This window comes from Polyodon spathula, chromosome 7, assembly GCF_017654505.1.
Source record: "Polyodon spathula isolate WHYD16114869_AA chromosome 7, ASM1765450v1, whole genome shotgun sequence".
NCBI classification, from domain to species: domain Eukaryota; kingdom Metazoa; phylum Chordata; class Actinopteri; order Acipenseriformes; family Polyodontidae; genus Polyodon; species Polyodon spathula.
In genome coordinates, this window is record NC_054540.1 from 36,511,608 (window position 1) to 36,530,011 (window position 18,404).

The following is an 18,404-nucleotide window of genomic DNA, read 5'->3' on the forward strand; positions in this document are numbered from 1 at the left end:
ATGCAGGCTAAAACTACACCAACAAACCTTGCACTTGGCAGAATAGCAGACCTGAGAAAGTCAAAAATCAGAAAGGGCCAACATATACGTTGTTTGAGCAGATCGTTCAAAAATAAAACCCTGCTCTAACCTGCTTGCACATTCCTGCTGCAACCCCTGTGCATACAGTATGCAGTGATTCCGAGTGCCAGATACCCCTCTCACACATTTACAGGTAAAACACACACAAGTGCAAAATGAGGAAGCCGGTTTCCTTGGGTGGCCAGCGCACAGAGACGGTGGAGTAGATTTGCGTCTCTCCTTCTGGTTTCTTACCTGAGCAGTCACAGTGTTAACTGGAACCGTCTCTGGACTAAGCGCCCTTCTTAACTGGGCGTCGAGATCTTCCAAAGGCTGCTGAGACTAAAGAAAAACATGAGATAAAGAAAGCCAAGAATACCACACCCAGGGGGAATGTTAGGTTATTATCATAACTCTGGTTCCCTGAAATACCTCATGGTTATTAATCCTTTAATAGCATCTAACCTGAATAGATATATCAAAGCTGCACGTAGTGCTTGTGACGTAGTGGTGCCCGCCCCCAAGGGCATAAACTACCATTGACACAAATATCATTATCATTTTTCCTTCAAGACTGCTGCAATATACATGCAGAGACCTTGAAGGTTAATGGCTACATTTCTATTTCAGGGAACCAGGGTTATGATAATAACCTAACGTTCCCTATCAAGTACGAAATGTAACCATTACCTCATGGGTAGACATACCAAAGCTGTCTCAAGGATTATTGCAGACCAAATGGAATGCTATAAGGCTTGACCAAGGCCACCTTGCGCGTTACCATGAAGAACCCCTGTATAAGTAGACAGGGCTAAAATATTGAAGGAGAACTCACACCTATGTTTATGCTGTAAAAGTTGAGCTTGAGGCCGCCCTTAACACTCTTGTTCCAAAACTAGGGTTTTGTGGATCGATGACATTCAGCTGATAGAACCAAGTAAAAGTATGTAGAGTAGACCACACTGCTGCATCGCAAATGTCCCTGACAGATGCACCCTGGAACAAAGCCCACGAAGTTGCCATGCCCCTGGTAGAATAGGCAGTGAGCTTCAATGGAAGGGGCAAGTTGGCTCGTTCATATGGAATCTTAACCATATCTGTGATCCATCTTGATAGCCTGTTTTTTAAACAGAGCTTTCCCATGGGACTTAGCCCCATAACAGATAAAAAAAAAAAAATTAAAAAAAAACTGCTTAGACTGCCTCCAACTTTGAGTTTTGTCCACATAACATGCTAGTGCTCGCACCGGGCAAAGCGTATGGAGCAAGCTTCAAGTTCCACCGTCTGGTTAATGTGGAATGCCCGAGAGCACAAAAGCAAGATTAATGCGAAGTGTAACTTTTGCCCTGGCCTCTGCAAAAATTAAGCAGGCTTTTGCAAAGGTTTGCATCTCACCCACCCGCTTAGCGGATGTGATCACAAGCAAAAAAGCCGCTTTCATTGATAAATATATCAAGCATCAAAAGAAACTTCACTTTTCTAACATTTATTTTTCAAAAAAAAAAAACAAAAAGGTATATAAATGCTGGAAATTGACAAAATGTTTTTGGTTTCTTTTTAATCACTCGATCATTCATCCTTGACCATGACATGATTGAGTGACTATGACTGAAGCATGTGCACTTAGTCAACTAATTTGTGAGACAGTTGATTGGATACTGGATACGGAGTGATTTCAGCTGTTGAAGTGAAAGCTTGAAGAAAAGCAATAAAGAAAAACAATATGCCACGTCTGTCAAGAGCAGCACCTTCGTGCAATCAGCATGTTGGAGGCTGGACTAGGGCAATGTACTCTGGCTCACCGTCTTGGGTGTTCACAGCCATCAATTTCAAACCTGGCGAGACAGTATAACCAGACACACACTGTCAATGACAGGCCACGAACTGGGAGACCAAGAGTCACAACACCTGCCCAACATCGACAAATCATTTTGAGCATCTTTGTGATGTCAATTGTTAATCAGCACAATAAAAATTCACAGCACCGGCTCTAAAACAGAGTTTGTCATTTTTCAATCACATCTAGTGAATTGTATCTAAATATAAGTGATACGTTTCTTTTGATACTCAAATAAAAGTGATATGTTTATTTTGATGCTGAGCTCTGCTGAATGCAAGGGCTCAAAGGGAGGCTTCACAAGTACTTCAAGCACCACATTAAGCCTCCAGTGAGGGACAATGTCCTTCATAGATGTCCAAAGCCTCAAGCTCCTTTCAAAAATTGCCCCACCAGGAAATGTGTTGCTGGGGAGACCGAATCAATCTTATTATGACAAGCCGAAATGGCTGCCAAATAGAGGGGGATTTCCCCTCATCAAAAAGGTCCTGTAAAAATTGCAGTATAACTGCCATGGGACAGCTTGTAGGGTCAAACCCCTTGGGCAGACACCACATTTGAAAAACGCCCCACTTGTACCCATACTGGGAACATGTGGACTGTGCTCTGGCATTCGGTAAAGTGTCAATGATCCTATTAGAAAGCCCAGGATGGCTCAAATGATGCCGTTCACGAGCCAGACACAGAGCTGCAGGCTCGATGGGATCGGGATGCCAAAAAGCCCACCGAGCCTGAATGAGCAGGCAAGCTCCACGGCTGGCCTTTCAGGAGCTGTATCAGGGTTAAAAACCACATTTCTCCTTGGATAATAAGGGGCTACTAATAGCACCCAGGCCCGGTCCTGTCTGATCTTTTCCAAGCACAGAGGGAGCAATAGCGATTAGTGGAAAGGCACATAGAAGCTGCCTCAGCTACTGGTGTGCCAAGGCATCTATTGCCAGCGGGTCCCCGACTCCCATTATTGAGAAACAAAGGGACAATGAGTCGATTCTTGGGAGGCAAACAGGTTCTCCTGTGCTCTCCTGAACTGTTGCCAAATGAGGCTCACCACTTCTGCATAAAGCCTCCATTCTGAGACACTGGGGGCTCCCTTTGAAAGGCGGTCCGCTGCCCAATTTGTCACCTCGGGCAGTTGAACTGCCTGCAGTGAAAGGAGGTGATGGTGTAGCAACAGCCTGCTGGCTACCCGATGGAGACGGGGGGACATGAGGCCGCACTGGTGGTTTATGTAAGCTACCACTGTAGTGTTGTCTGTCCAGAAATGCACATGACTCCCTTGAACCTCCTGTAAAAAATTTTGCAAGGCTAGAAACACTGCCTGCAGTTACAAAATATTTATATGGAGACCCTGCCACCGGGGCTCCCATACTCCTTACGCTCCCCTGCCGTTCCACACTGCGCCCCAGCTGAGGCATCTGTGGTGATAACCTCCCTTTTGGTAATGCTGCCCAGTGCTACTCCTAAGCGTAGATGAGCAGGCTGTGCCCACCAGGATAGAGCCTGCAGACAGTGCCGAGACACTGTCAGCAGACAGCCGCGGTTCAATGAGGACTGAAAAACTCTGCTGTTGAACCAGCCTTGGCACATGTGCAGAAGAACCAAAGGAAGGGTCTGGGAAGCTGCTAACATCAAGCCCAGGAGCCGCTGAAACGTAACTACTGTGAGCTTTCTGTTGAACTGAAAAAGCTTCAGAGAAGCGGCTATTCTCTGCTCTGTCCTCCAACAGAGTGGGCAGCATGGTCCTGGAATCCAGACGCACTCCTAAATAGAAGGCTATCTGAGAAGGTGTGAGCTGGCTCTTTGCATAGTTCACAGAAGACCTAACCGAAGCAGGTGGTCTGCGACAAGTTTCGTATGAGCCCCTGCCTGTGCTGGAGATTGAGCACAAATGAGCCAATCATCCAAGTAATTGAGCACTCTCAGTAGGGCCAGAATATCTTCCATACACTTCAAAAAGGCACGGGGGGCTAAAGAGAGGCCGAATAGCAAAACACAAAACTCATACGCTGTCCCTTGGCAAACAAACCTGAGGTACCTAAAATGTGCCCTGATTTTATCGGGATGTGAAAGTAAGTGTCTTTTAAGTTCACGTAGTGAACCAGTCCCCTGGCCTTATTGACTGCAACAGCTGCTGCATAGTTAACATTTTGAACCTCCGTCGACAGATATGGGTTGATCTGTGGTCGAGGATTGGTCTGAGGCCACCATCCCTTTTGGGCACCAGGAAGTACATGGAGTAAAACCCTTCTTGAAGAGGATGAACTGTGCAAATAGCCTACTTCTGCAACAGGGCTGTCACCTCCTAAGACAACACCAACGCATCTTGCAGCCCCGAAATGAAGATGAATGTCTGAATTGCAGGGAATAGCAGGTCTGTACACTATTGAGCAACCATGTGTCCGAGGTGCACTGACACCAGTACTCCAGGTGACTCCCTGCAAAGGGAGGGGCCCTGGGCCTGTTGAAGCAAATTCTAGGGTTGCTGCTTTACTTGAGGCTTTTGCCTCTGCCTGATGGCAAAGCTTATTGAAGATTACTTTTTTGGCAGCCATGGGCCGGTTGTGAAACCCTCCTCTAGCTTTAGCAGGAGCCAGCTGAGCTGGTCTTTGAGGTTGAAGGAACTTTGGCCACCAGTTGGGAGCTGGTCTACGTACTTCCTTGGGAAGCAGACACACCAGTTCCTTCGTAGACTCCTGCGCCCTATGAGAGCGCTGCAGCATCTCATCTACCGCAGGATCAAAAGTGTGTCCTGGAGTAATGGGAGCATCCAGCAATGGTGCCTTGTCCCCATCCGCTATATGCGCCTGGGACAGGCAGAGCTGAAGTCTTGCTTGTCCAATGAATTTTGATATACGGAGCAGATTCTTATTCACCAGCCCCAGTTCCTCAAGCTGCTGTGGTGTGGCTCTGTGAAAGAGACTTTAACAAACAGCTCTGGTAAGCCACCAAGATGCTGTTGTAATAGCCCAGCCACGCAGCAAAAGCACCAGCTGAGTATGCTTTCCCGAGTATAATCTCTGAAACCCTGCATTGTTTATTCGGGCAGGTAGTGTCTTTGTTCAAAAGAGCTAGCTTTGGGGCTTGCACCAATGACGCAATAGCGGCATCTACTGGTGGAAAATCAGCCAAGCCAAGCTTCTCTGACTCATGTAGGCTGCACAGAGTCCCCACGGAACAGAAAGCAGCAGGAGCTGTAGCTAGGTGACCTCAGGATGAACGCATCTCAAAATGAAAATCTGTGTGTACTGGAGGAGACACCTGAGAAGGAACGGGATCATCCTCAAAAACAGAATGTTTCCGCTTGTCATCTACAGGCCATGGAATGTTTAAAACGTTAGTGGCCCTCTTAATCAGCGATACATGCGCTACTGGTGTTGCGCTATCTGAGTCACCCTCCTGAGAGGGGAACTCTTGATTGATCACATCCTCAGAAGCAGCAACAGACAGCAGATCCTCCTGCTGCCATTCTGCGTGTACTACTCCCTGTTGCTCTAATGGTGCAGAAGGAGCAGGTGTAGCAGTGTGGTAACAGTAGCTCACCCAACATGTTGCCCTGTTGGGAGATGACCTCCCAGAGCTTATCCAGCTGCTCAGAACTCTCCAATCTATGAGACCGGTGTCCCTTTTTCCCCCTCTTCTTAGGTGAGGAAACCGGAGAAGGGGAGGGAGAAGGACAGGATGAGGAAGACTGTGAAGTTGGTCTCCTACATGAGGTTCTCCTACTTTCCCTAGGCACAGAGCCCTCATGAGAAGATACAACCCTCTCTTTTTGCCCTGAGGAAGGAGGCGAGCCTTGTCCAGGTGGACACAGCGCGCTATACAGAGCTGCGCGACGCTTGTTTCTCAAATGTACGCTTGGAGAAAGACGCACAAAACTCAGTCAGCGAGTGCCTCTTTAGCATGCTCCGGACCCAGACTGGCAGCGCATTTGCCATGTCTGTTCTCCGTGGGGAAACCCGTCTTGCATACATCGCAAGAATGAAACCCTAGCATTATATAACTGCAGCAGTGTGCAAAGTAAACGACCGTCAGCTGTAATTGCTATAACAGTATAGCATATATTACTAGAACCTCAGGGAAACAACAAACGCAGCAATGCTTCTATGCAACCAGCAATGCGTCAACAGTGGCAATGACTATAACCAGATCCACTGATAGATCAGGGATGGTACTGTCTAGCCTTGGCTACTTTCAAATACCTCCACTGTGCCTAAGCCCCATGCTGTATTATAGTACAATATACGATACACACAGTGTCAATGGTACAGTGTGGTGCACAGTTTAAGGTGTGGTGCGCAATGCACAGTACACACGGTAGCATCGTTACAGTGTGGTGCACGGTACACAATGCACAGTACAGTGCAAATGGTATGGTATAGTGCACAATGCACGGTATGGTGCAAAGTACAGTAGTACAGTGCACAGTATGCATGGTATGTACTGTGGGCAATGCACGGTACACACGTACAGATCAAACAGTACAGTACGGTGCACAGAGCACGGTACAGGTGTAAACGGTGCGGTTTAGCACCCAATGCATGGTACCAACAGTACGGTATGGTGTAGAAAGCACGGTACCCCTGGTATGGTATGGTGCACAGTACGGTACAGTATGGTGCACGGTAAGGTGCAACGCTACAAAGTATGGAGCACACGGTACGGTACGGTGCAGAGCATGGTACACTACTGTTATGGTAACCTCGTTCACCAAGAAGATGGTAGACCAGTGACTTACAGTTACAGGAGAAGCAATATACAGGGATTCCCAGCTGTATAGCTTATGGCTTAATGCAACACAGCCCTAAGACTGGAGGAAGCCTACTGTCACTGACAGCCTTCGCAGTGGCACTGCAAGTACACACTAGAGTGGCAACGAGACACTTGGGAAGGACTGTGAGCAGTCAGACCCTAAGCAGAGCTGAGCCCAGCAACTGCTAGTGAATCAGAAGTGTAATCTCGTTTGTGGTACAAAATACCGGCGGGAACGGAAGCAGGTCTGGGACATACAGTTACCACAAGAGCGATAAAGGGATGCCCACCTATAATGCTTTTTGGCTAACCAACCCGAGGAAAGCCTACTGCTAGAGCCCTAACAGTATTCACACTAATTCTGCAAGCAGATCTTAACGTGGCAACAAGACAATGGGAAAAACTGCAAGCAGTGAGCGTCTCGGTCTAACTCAGGGCAGCCGTATTAGTATTTCTGTGGAAAAAGACAAAAATACAAAAAAAAATTCTCATACAAAACAATAACCAAACAATAATCATTATTTTAATATATTTTTTAAAACAAAAAACAAATGTTTTATTTTATGCTTCAACCGAAGCTAGCAGCTTAAGAGAGAGCACCAGTAGCCGACTTAAGGTGTCCGAACCCGGGGAAGGGGCAGCGAAGCTGCTAGCTTCGCACGGAGCACAAGGCCAGAGGCACTAACAAAACAACCACGACGGAGTGCACAAAACGTGAAGTAATTTTAATAAAACACATGAAAACAAGCGCACATAAGTGTAAAAACACAAGCAAAAAATCAGATATAACACTGTGTGTCACTGATCTGTTTGTAGATCTCTCTCTCCAGGCAGTGAAAGGAAAAATGATGACAATATTTATGTCAGTGATCGTTTATGCCCTTGGGGGCGGGCACGGCTACGTCACAAGCACTATGTGCACCTTTGATATATCTATTCAGGTTGGAGATAATGGCTACATTTTGTACTTGACAGGGAATGCTGTTTAAACATCATAATAATAATAACAATAATAATAATGTAAGCATGACATAAGTCCCACAGGGTCTCAATAAATACACTCATGTTAATGTATTAAACTACATTTCAACGTTATGCATGAGAGCCAATTCATATATTTAACACATCATTTTATGTCCAGGGCCCAGAATGTATTGTACATCCATCTCCATCCCCAAGTTCAGATGCACGGAATACCTTGTGCTAAACAGTGTCCTTACAAAGTTGCATTACAATTGTATAAGCAGTTCACTAGCTATAAGCAAAAACACTTTCCATGCCTTACCTAAAAAAAAAAAAAACACAACAACAAAAAAACTATGATCATCTATTTGCATTTCGACTGAACCGGTAAAAATAAAAGTAGATTATTTAAAATGCTTCTTGGCGATTGCAGGTCCTTTTGACCTGTAGCCTAAATGCTTTCAGGGATGAAATAATATTGCATAGCAGTTTCACCAATTCAAACGTGTACTTGTAACAAGCCCAGGTGTGCATTATTAAGCACTTAGTACAACAGGAATGGAGCAAACTGCTATGCAATGGATCTTTTTTTGCTTTTGGACAGGTACATGAATTTCCTAATAAACAGAACCCCAGGTTTTGAAATTCGAAGCAGAGACCATGCTTTAAAGTATTTAAAGGGAACCCCTGCATGCGTAGACTTCTGGATAGTGTTTAACATGCTTGTCACAGAGGAGGAGAGTATGACAGAAAGAAGAGAACAGGACTGTGGGTAGTAAAGAAGCACCTGGGTTAGTGTAGGTCCTGGAAAGGGGTGCTGCTGTTCAATGGGCGGATTGCCAGCCTGCAATTCTGTGCCTACAGGCAACACCTAAGACAACGAAGAGGAAAGGAAAATGATGACAAAGAAATACAGAACTAATTCCAAAGTCCTCCGAACTCGGGAGACATTCGTAACAGCGCCTCTTTTTAAATCAGATTTAGAATCTTAACTCTTTCAGCACAGTCATTTTCAAAAAAATTAAACAGCTTTAGTTAACTGTGATTATTTTTCCAAGGATGCATTAGCAATCTGCCATTTTAAATGGACTTATTTTACCAAGACCCTTTTAAATGTGTTGAGAGTTAAAAATGTCTTAGTATGATTTATCAAAATGCCACAGATTTTATAAATTCAATCTATTTTTAAAAAAAATGTGAATGCTATACGCTACATGGAAATTCTGTGTTAAAGTTTTGCTTTAACACTAGCACGTGAGACTTAGAAATTAGAGGTTTGTTTTGCTATTGGAAAATCCACTCAACATGCAATTAAATGACAGATTTAAAGAAATTCAGACTTGAAAAGGAAGAGAAGCACCTAGCATGCAGCATTCAGTACGTTTGCAATCTTAAGGAATTTTCTTTGTCGTTGGACGTTAAATTAAGGAGGGTTAGAACAGAATTCTTTGTAACAATTCTTCACTTGAGAAACAGGATGTGAAGAGTAAAGGCTTTACAATAATTAACACCTTGTTCATCTAAAAAAACAAACACCACACATTATTATACATTCGGATTCCTTCTAGCCAATGCATTTCATAATCTCTTCTGTTTATCCTCACCAATGCGCTAGGTTCAGTACCACTGTTTTAAAACATCACTCATGGCTCTAATATACATAATATGTGCTTGTAAAATTAGAATTATGACAATACTGACACTCTCAACACTGTTTTTACCAAGATTTCTTACAAACTGGATAAGTGCTTCTACGTGCAAGGTAGAACTGATAAGGAACCTACCGGTACCCGTCCCAAAGGAGGCTTGGCTTGCACGTAGCTTGAAGGGGTGGCAGCCTGACCGGGGGTGGCTACAGGGGTGCCAGTGGATAACCCTGCGCTTCCGAGGGGCAGGCTGGTGGGGGGCGCTGCCAAAACGTTCGACAAGCCCACAGCAGCTGCTGTCCCGGATGGGATCTGAGGTCCAGACGGGTCGCTTGCCGTGCCTGAGCCGTGCTCCATGAAGAGATCGCGCAGCTTCTTATCCAGGGTCTTGATGTCGTCGATGCCGGGTTCCCCCTCGCACTCCAGGGAGTGCGAATGCGGCTGGTTGGGGACAGAGGCCAGCTGCGGCTCGGTGTGCACCAGTGTTGGCTGGACCACTGGGATGGTGGTGGTGGCCAGCTGCATCAAACTAGGGACTGAAGGCACACTGGGTACAGCAGGCAGCGAGGATGGCTGGGAGACAGAAGCCTGGGATGTTGACACAGCAATGGGTAGAGAGGTAGAGGTTGGAAGCTTGGGCTGCAAGCTGTCAGGATGGGGCGGTTCTTGCACTGGGGCACCAGTGCTGGTTATTGGAGGGCCGGGCAGGGAGACGGAGGTTTGCACCAGAGAAAGATTTGCGCTGGCGAGGACTTGCTGGGTCGACTGGGACGTCATTGGGAAGGACGCTGAAGCGGGGAGGCTGGTGTTAGATGGGAGAAGGGCCGCTTGGGTTGGCTGCGGTGTCATTACTGGAGGAGCTATGGAGGCCGGCGCGCTGATACTGGTTGGAACTCCACCAATTGGCTGCTGAGGGGGTGTGGTGAGAGGCGGGGATAAAGTGCTAACGCTACAGTAGATCAGCTGCTGTCCAGACTGAGACAGAGGAGTGGTTATGGCAGCCTGTGTGCTCACTCCCTGGCCTGTGATTTGTTGAACAGCAGGAGGGGGTGAGGCTGGAAGGCTGGACTGCAACGTTGGGGCTGGCTCAGAGCTAGAGCCGGCCTCAGTGACTGTGCTCTGTGCCCGAGTTGAGGGAGGGGATGCTATCTGGGTGCTGGATGGGGTGGAGACTGGGGTCAGTCCTGTTAAGATAGGGAAGGGCAGCATGGTGAGGTCGACCATGGGTGGTGCGGTGCTGGGTCCCTCTTGGTAGGCTGCATTTCGGAGCTCAGCAAAGGCTTGCTGAAGGCTGACAGAGGAGGCAGAGTGGCTTAAGCTCTGACTGTTGGGAACCACTGGAACTGCAGGTAGAAAGAAAGAAAATAAATAAAAATGTCAACAACAACAAAAAAAAAAACACTTATTATTTTTTTTTTTTTTCCCACTGGTCTGTTGCTACAAGTGCTTTTTTTATTTCAATACTACTACTATTACTCATAATAATTATTTACATGACAAGCCAAGCTCTGTGGATCAAATACATGTAATATCAATGACTGAATGGACTAACAGTTCTTAAGACACTTTCCAGCACCTTGTGGAGTCTATGTGATGTCATGCCAAGGCTGTGATCAGTGTAAACAGTGGCACAAAATTATTCTAGGTACAAGTCCTAATAAAGTGGACAGGCAGTTTATTTCCAAGTGAAAACTTAGGGTTAGGAAACTACCGTCAAGACGACAAACGTGTTGGAGAGTTCCTTCTTCAGTGTCTACATGTAACAATCAGCATCAACACGTAAAAATGTGTAAGCGTGATGCATATATCCCCAACTTCTAAAATTTTCTTAAGCAGCTTCAAATACCATTTTAAGACATTTGTGTACATTTAACATTTATTGATGGTTCTGTTGCTTTCTTGAAGAAAGCTAACTGCCAGGCATTAAACAGGCTTTCCCTTTTCTATTCAAATCATGGGGCATAGTGATGACCTTGCTGGTCCCACCTTTCTCTATATCTCTATCCTTATCTCCTGGCCTGTACTATATCCCCTGATAATAGTCTCACAACAACATCAATGCTGTCTGAAGAGCTGCCTCTGGTTTCCTTACCTGATGCTGGCATCTCCTTGGATGAGGAAGGATCTGGAGGAGGAACAGAGGTGGCCGTGGGACCAAAGAACTGGTCTTTGAGCCGGGCCTCTGGAACAGGGCTCACTATGAACCGGCGACCGGCCGAATGAACCACCTGAGCAGCAGAGCCCATCTGGGCACCTAGAGGAAATGAAACAAGTTACTGGGGGGGGGGTTAAACCATCACACAGTTCAGAGTAAATAAACATATGAACCAAACCCAAGAGATGCAAGCCACTAAAAGCAACCAGTATGTTACTCAATCCCTTTATTGTTAATTAAACTGTATAATGGGAAGCACTGTCACTGTAGAGCTGAACGTTGCATGAGCAATGCTGCTACTTCTTTGCAACTTTGACATAATCAATCAATGTAAATGGAGTTTTATTTACTACAAGCAGGTGGTCAATTTTCAGGGTAGAATGAGTGCTAACTTGAGAGTCAAATAGTTGAGGTAAAAATTATTTAATAGGTTGATTAGTCACTACTTAAACGTGTGAACGTACTGTTTCGTAGCACTGCTGTTTGCGCACTATATTTTTTAAAACTGCATGGAATTTCTTTAAACTATTAATTAAATGTTCTAAAATGTCATATGTTAAAAGTTGCAACCACAAATGCACTTCTGTCCATCTGAAACTGCATGCTTCGCAACTACTTCACAATCACCTGACATATTAGATGCCTAACAGTTTGAGTTCAAATGTTACTTTGCTTTTTGATTACTTGACCCCTAGATTTATGAATAGAAACAGCAACAAAAAAGGAGACATTTAGAAATCTCCCAACCTATAATTTATTCTTTTTGTGCTAAAAAAGAAATAAAGAAAACAAGCATAAACATAGCTGAAATGGTTTCCTTCCAAGAACGCAATAAATAAAAAAATAAATAAAAAAATCTACCTGTCTGCCGAGGAACAAAATATGCATGTTCCGGACCTCTGAATTCACTCTCCATCTTTAAAAAACAAAAAGCAAAATTGTTGCATATGGAAGTAAAGCATTATGGTAAGTGTAGACAAGATAACACAAGTACTCTGCAGTGATGAAGAACAGCTCACCTGGGTCTTGCCCTTGTCTCTGTTTACCCCGGGTTCCCCCTCCGGCTCCCCGCTCGCATCCTCACTCAGCATCTCGTCCGCCTTCTCAATGATCTCGCGCACCTGCTCGATGAATGAGTCTCTCTCTGGCTCCAAGATGAACTCGCTCTGAACCTGCAGGAGACATGTCGCCACGTCAGGTGGGCTCTTGTGGGAGCAATTCAAGCAAGCTCTTCTATTCCAGATGCATTTATTTAACTACAATATAACCCTTGAGATATTCATCTCATTTGAAAGAGGTGCTGGCAATAATTGTCTTATAGTTGATTAAGGCATTCATTTAAACATGTTTGACTACCTGGAGGATGACGGACCTATAGATACAGGACATGCTAAATCTGCAAGCTCCCCTTTAAGATTTATTTTTTTAAGATTCTCTACTGGTTACTATCGTACTACTTTATGATGTATTTTTCCTTATTCTATGGTCATTTCCTAGAATACAAGTCTGTGCAAGGAGAGAGTTTTGCTTGATGTCCCTAGAATACTACCATACTCTTTCCTGTTTTATAAAGTTTATCGTCCATAACTATCAATCCTAAGACACTCTATGTAGAACTAATTAAAAGAAAGTAGTGAAAGTGTTTGACAAACAGTTCAACTATCATAGAAGCCCTGATGAATTGTCTGATACAGAGCAATACTTGCATAACAGCAACAATAATTTATATAAGTATGCAGAAGAACTACTGTAGAACTTCTTAAAAGTCCTTTTACAAGTCGGATATTAGGGATGTGCTACACACACACACACGATATTTATATTACATTCTGATACTGACAGCCCTCGTTAGTAATTTCTAAGAAAACAAACCCTAAATAAGCAAATAACGTTTTATTATCGCAAAGACTTAACTACAAAGTAAAAAAATAAATAAAAAAAAACACCTACACCAAGTATTGCAGCGTGCACGGGGGGAGGCTGTAGCAGGGCTGGTAGGTGACGTAATCACACAAAAAGAGATCAGCCCGATATACGCTCCTTGAAAAGGAGCCGGCTCTTTTGTACAGTGGTATCAGCGCTATGCTTTAGTGCGACAGGTCCCAGGTTCGTGCCTGCCTTCCGCCTGTGTGTGGCTTGCCTCGCTCTGTGCGATACGCCTGCCGTCGTTAACCGAGATTCACAAGGTATATAGTGAAATTGGTGTAATTAAAGTTGCTAGTGAAGCTATAACTTTATGCTATTTACATATTGAACACATGTTTTTGGAATAGTGTGTTTCTTAAAGGTTAATTTAACAACAAAAAAACAGGAACCTATTACGTTTTTTTGTAGGGTTTTTTTTTTTTGTTATTACTAACTTTGCCCAAAATTATATGGTTTAAAAAAAAAATTAAAAAAAAATTAAAGAGAGTCAAGCATCACCCACTGTACAGCACGAATGCGAAAGTGAGTTGTGCTTACAATTGTTTTATGGGTCGGCACAGTATTGGGATAATCTTACATCGATTTCAAAACTGCTGCATTCACAATTCACACGCACTGTGATCACGCCCAATGTTCAGCCAAACAGATAGCAAATGTTGTCATGGATCTTTGCTTTTTATTGCCATCAGTAGCTCCACCCACAACAGTTCTGAATGTTTTCATTTCAAACTGTGAAGCATTGAACTTGTGTTTTTGTGGTAGGGCAACTTTGTTTGGCATAATTATTTACATACCACGTTTTTTCTCGTCCGGTTCCTCAATATACTTCAGAACGTGGCTTCCGTTGTTTAGAGATGCCATTTTAAGTATAGAACAAACTTAGAAAAAAACGCTGGTCATTAACGTTGTTTAACCCCATAGTGGAATTGATACCATACCACGCCTACTACAGGCATAAACACACACAGTACACCAATGCAGCACCAGATCGACTGAGAATAAAACCTGCCCAAGTGTCAATCTTTCTGTTTTGCCAAACAGAAAAGCTACTTGGAGGCAACTGTCAACCCCTTCCTTTTTATAATATCCGCCCTCACTGTGGCACTAGAGCAGTCTGATATGCGACAGACAACTGGTGATAAATGACTAAAATTAATGCATAAAGAAATATGCGTTTGGCGACATTTGTCACATGACCAGTTATAAGTCTAGCATATTATTAAACGTTTTACCACTTCTTTAGAGTGTAAATGTTTCAAATTCCCACCCCTATCAGATACGAGCCAAAGGTAATTACCATTATTTCCGCAATCTCCTCTGGATTGTCTCCATCGAGATCAAATTTGAAAGTAACCATTTTCCGGTTGTGTGTCTCCAGCTGGCACTCAGCCACTCGGTCGGGTATGTTTGAAACCTGGTGGAAGAACAACAGGTGGAAACTATGTCTCAAAAGAAAAATTGCAGCAGAAACACTGACTAGATACAAGCATGCACAGGGATTATGAAGTCAAACATTAAAAGAAGTTAACCATCAAAGTGTTTCTCATGCATACTGGGAAAATGCAGCAATCTTGATTCGCTTGATGTCCCTCTAATATCGCCATACTCCTATTCTGTGCTTGTTCTACACTGTTACACGATGAAGGCCTCCCTGTTAAACTCACACTGAGAATGCGCAGCTTCGCCCGGGACGTCTTCTCGTGGCGCGAGCGGCTCCGGACTGACTTGCGGTTGTGCCGCTTGGTGGATCTGCCCTCGTGTCTCTCGTTGGAGGCTGTGGCTCCTTCATTCCCATCGCTCATTCCAGACGCCACATCCGAATGCACACTGCAAACCAGGCAGGGACACCAATACTTAATGCCACAGCAAACCTTTTTGGTTAAATGTGTGATATTGATTACCAGCTGACTTTTAAACAGTGCTGCTCTGACTTTAACTCAATGTAAAAGCACTGGGAGGGGGCTGTATGTATGAGTTTCCCCAAGTTGTGATTTATTCACGCACTACTATATACATTGAAGATACAGTGAAAACAGGATTTAGATTGGAACAGCCACGGTTTAGATAATTAAAATATATTCCAAAATGTTCACAAAAAAAGTGGAATAAAACATTTTTTAAAGTTGACTAAACAGTAGCAAACAAATTGAAACGAAAAAGGGTAAAGCTTGAGCAAATTAAACTAAGACACTGCTTCGGTATTATGCTTTAGGATTTTACTATTATATTTTTCATGGCATTTTATAACTATTTCTAACTAGTGTGGAGATGCACATACAAACATCATTCTGCCAAGCGTGGTGCTTACTAGGATTGACAATGTACAAAAACATATGATAGAGCCAAATTCAAGCCAAAATTATAGGAGGGATAACATTTCCAGAGAATGGCAGCTCTAGATCAACAGATATTTTGGAGCTCAATAAGCCACCATATGGACAGTCCTGTCATTTCCATGCCTGCGTTCTTGAAGCCAGTTCCCTTTGTACATAAGCTGGATACAGAGCGAGGTCCTTACCTGTCCACAGAGGAGTTCCCCTGAGCCTGCAGTCCCTGCGTCTGCTCGTTGGACTGAGAAACACTCTGGGGCGCCTGCAATGTCAAAGGAGGAGATTAAAGATACCTTAAGTTTGAAAGAAAAGATAAAGGTGATTTAGTGCTAAAGGTAGAGAGTGTCTAGTGGTGATAGCTAATGGTTCAAATAATGAGTTATTGGAATTTCTCCACCTGTACAAAATCAGAGTAACCCTGTATCCTATTCAAAAAGCAGGACCTTGTCTGTCAGTCTGTCTGCCACTGTTAAACATGCAAAATGTCTGGAATTTTCACCAATCTTGTACAATGTAATAACCTACACAGTCAAGCTACTAAAGTTAGTTTATTTTTCCCAATGCAGCCCACCCTATTGGTCTACAGGCACAATTAGCTCTCTATCAGCTGACTTACCCAGCACTAAATGTGGTAGTGCCTTTACTAGGCAAGCCTCTGGGGAACCCTTTATATGGTGATTCTGAAGTAGTGCAAAGTACTGTTCAAGGTAAAAGTAGTCATGTATGAAATGTAGAAGTAAAGGTTTACTCGGATCACTGAAATAAGACTATCCAGATCACAGACATTCACTCGTATTACACAGTGAATGATAAATAAGGAATACAGGAATAAGGACTGGACTGAGGGATGTTAAAGAATGAAGTACAAGACACGCATGTAGCTTACTGCAGAGAAATCATTCCCCTTTTCAGTTTTCTATTTTGCAGGAAGGTGGACCAATGAGACTGTCTTACTTACTGGAATCCTTGCCTCCACTTTAACAAAACAAAATGAATGTTCTTTATTTTTGTTCTATAAACAACAATGATGTGTTTGTGGTCATGCATCAGTGCCTACAGTTCTCTGGGAACTCAAATTGAGCTGGGAGAAACCTCCACTACATAAATAACACTCAGACTTTGGTGAAAAAGTTATAATTAGTCAAAGATAATTGTGTCCTGCATTGGTTTTCTAAAAAGATTTATTTTCTTTCTCTCTCTCTGTCTCTCTCAATTGAATTTTTCAAGTCACCTTAATATGGTTTAAAAAACTCAATTTGGATACAAAATATACTTACATTCCAACACTGTTTATGTACATTGGATATTCAAGTTATTTAACAACAGAAACATCCAAAGGCACCTTTTTACAATCAGCGGGAGGATGTGCACGTTAGAATCCAGCAGGAGAATATGAGAGAATAGGAAGCTATTCTAGTGAAAACGTATATAGAAAATGCATCTCAAGTTTGCAGACTTTGCAGATGTTATTGTGCTGGCCTGACAAGCTGGCAGACTAAACTGCTGATATGCTTATTAAAAAAGTCAAATAAATGGGAAACATTACTAGGATTCTGCTTTGGGAAAAAACAAACAACAAAACTGCAAGACTTCCAAAAAAACCCAGACCCATTCATTAACTGAACATACCCTTTTAAACCAGATAAAGTCTCTGTTATTACAGTGGTCTGTGTGTATCTGGCAGTGTGGAGGAACAGCCCAAGACAATTTTGAAATAAATTGTTCTCTATTAGAGAGAAATATTTCTCTATTGAAGCCATTGGCCTTAGTAAGCCCCACAGCTGTATTCTTTTAGAGTATTTTACTGTAAAAGGGAATCCAGCTAGATTGCATAAAGCATATATTTTGGATACCATGGATACCACGGGTGGTTGATGCACCAGGGTAATTCCCCAGTGCTCTAAAATGCTCCAATAAAACCCAGCTGTGGGATTTATTAAGTACTGGTAGTTTTAAGTGTGAACTAATGATAAACGGAAAATAATTATTTTAAACTATTGCATAAATAGACTTTCTTAAATTTATTTTTGATAATTCTGATGTGGTACATGTTGATTACATTGGCCATTAGGTACCAAACTGAAGGGTTTTTAACACAGACACAAACTGATTGTGTTTAACCTCGACATATCAAACTGCAGTTCTCTGCCTACCTGTGGCAAAGTGCCCGTTCCTGTGTTATTTATTTGTGTTTTATGCTGTATGTAGTGTGTTAATGTTGGTGTACAGTCACTGGTACATGGGATATAATATGGGTTACGAGCATGAGTGTTTAAAATGTATATTTGTATTTAGGCATGAGGATTGCACAGCACTTCACGTGCAGGTAAAATGTAACAATATGTGAGCACAGGGAATTGCACTAGATTAATTCACATGCAGTTGTACCGAGATCCCAGTTGAATGATTGATTAGCAATCGAGTCTCGGTACAGCTGCACAAAAGTAGCATGTTTTCACTAGCTGCGGGTTGTGTGTTCGGTGAGTGGAGAACGTGATTGGAGACGGAGGTAATACTAGTAAACCATAATGGTAAATCATAATAACAGCTCACCGTGTTTGTCTGTGTAGTCCGTTTTGTTTGTCATAATAACAGCTCACCGTGTTTGTCTGTGTAGTCCGTTTTGTTTGTCTCCTTGTTTTGGCAACAAATGCCTGTGTCCTGTGTTTTGTTTGTCTTTCAACTTTTTATTTTCTGTTTGTTCATTTATTAAATGCTGAGCGCAACCAAGCGCTCAC

At 43.3% G+C, this 18,404-nt stretch overlaps 1 protein-coding gene across 1 annotated transcript in view; it reads right to left on the bottom strand.

Moving 5' to 3' along the window:
* LOC121317843 (serine/threonine-protein kinase WNK1-like) overlaps positions 1–18,404 on the bottom strand; it is a 174,047-nt gene that overhangs the window by 20,448 nt on the left and 135,195 nt on the right. Inside the window, exons 14-22 of the mRNA XM_041253944.1 lie at positions 15,855–15,928; positions 15,001–15,163; positions 14,634–14,750; positions 12,430–12,582; positions 12,272–12,326; positions 11,348–11,509; positions 9,394–10,598; positions 8,397–8,480; positions 316–402 (exon numbers count right to left, since the gene is read on the bottom strand). Of these exons, the coding sequence (XP_041109878.1) occupies positions 316–402; positions 8,397–8,480; positions 9,394–10,598; positions 11,348–11,509; positions 12,272–12,326; positions 12,430–12,582; positions 14,634–14,750; positions 15,001–15,163; positions 15,855–15,928 (2,100 nt within the window). The remainder of the gene's footprint in view (positions 1–315; positions 403–8,396; positions 8,481–9,393; positions 10,599–11,347; positions 11,510–12,271; positions 12,327–12,429; positions 12,583–14,633; positions 14,751–15,000; positions 15,164–15,854; positions 15,929–18,404) is intronic.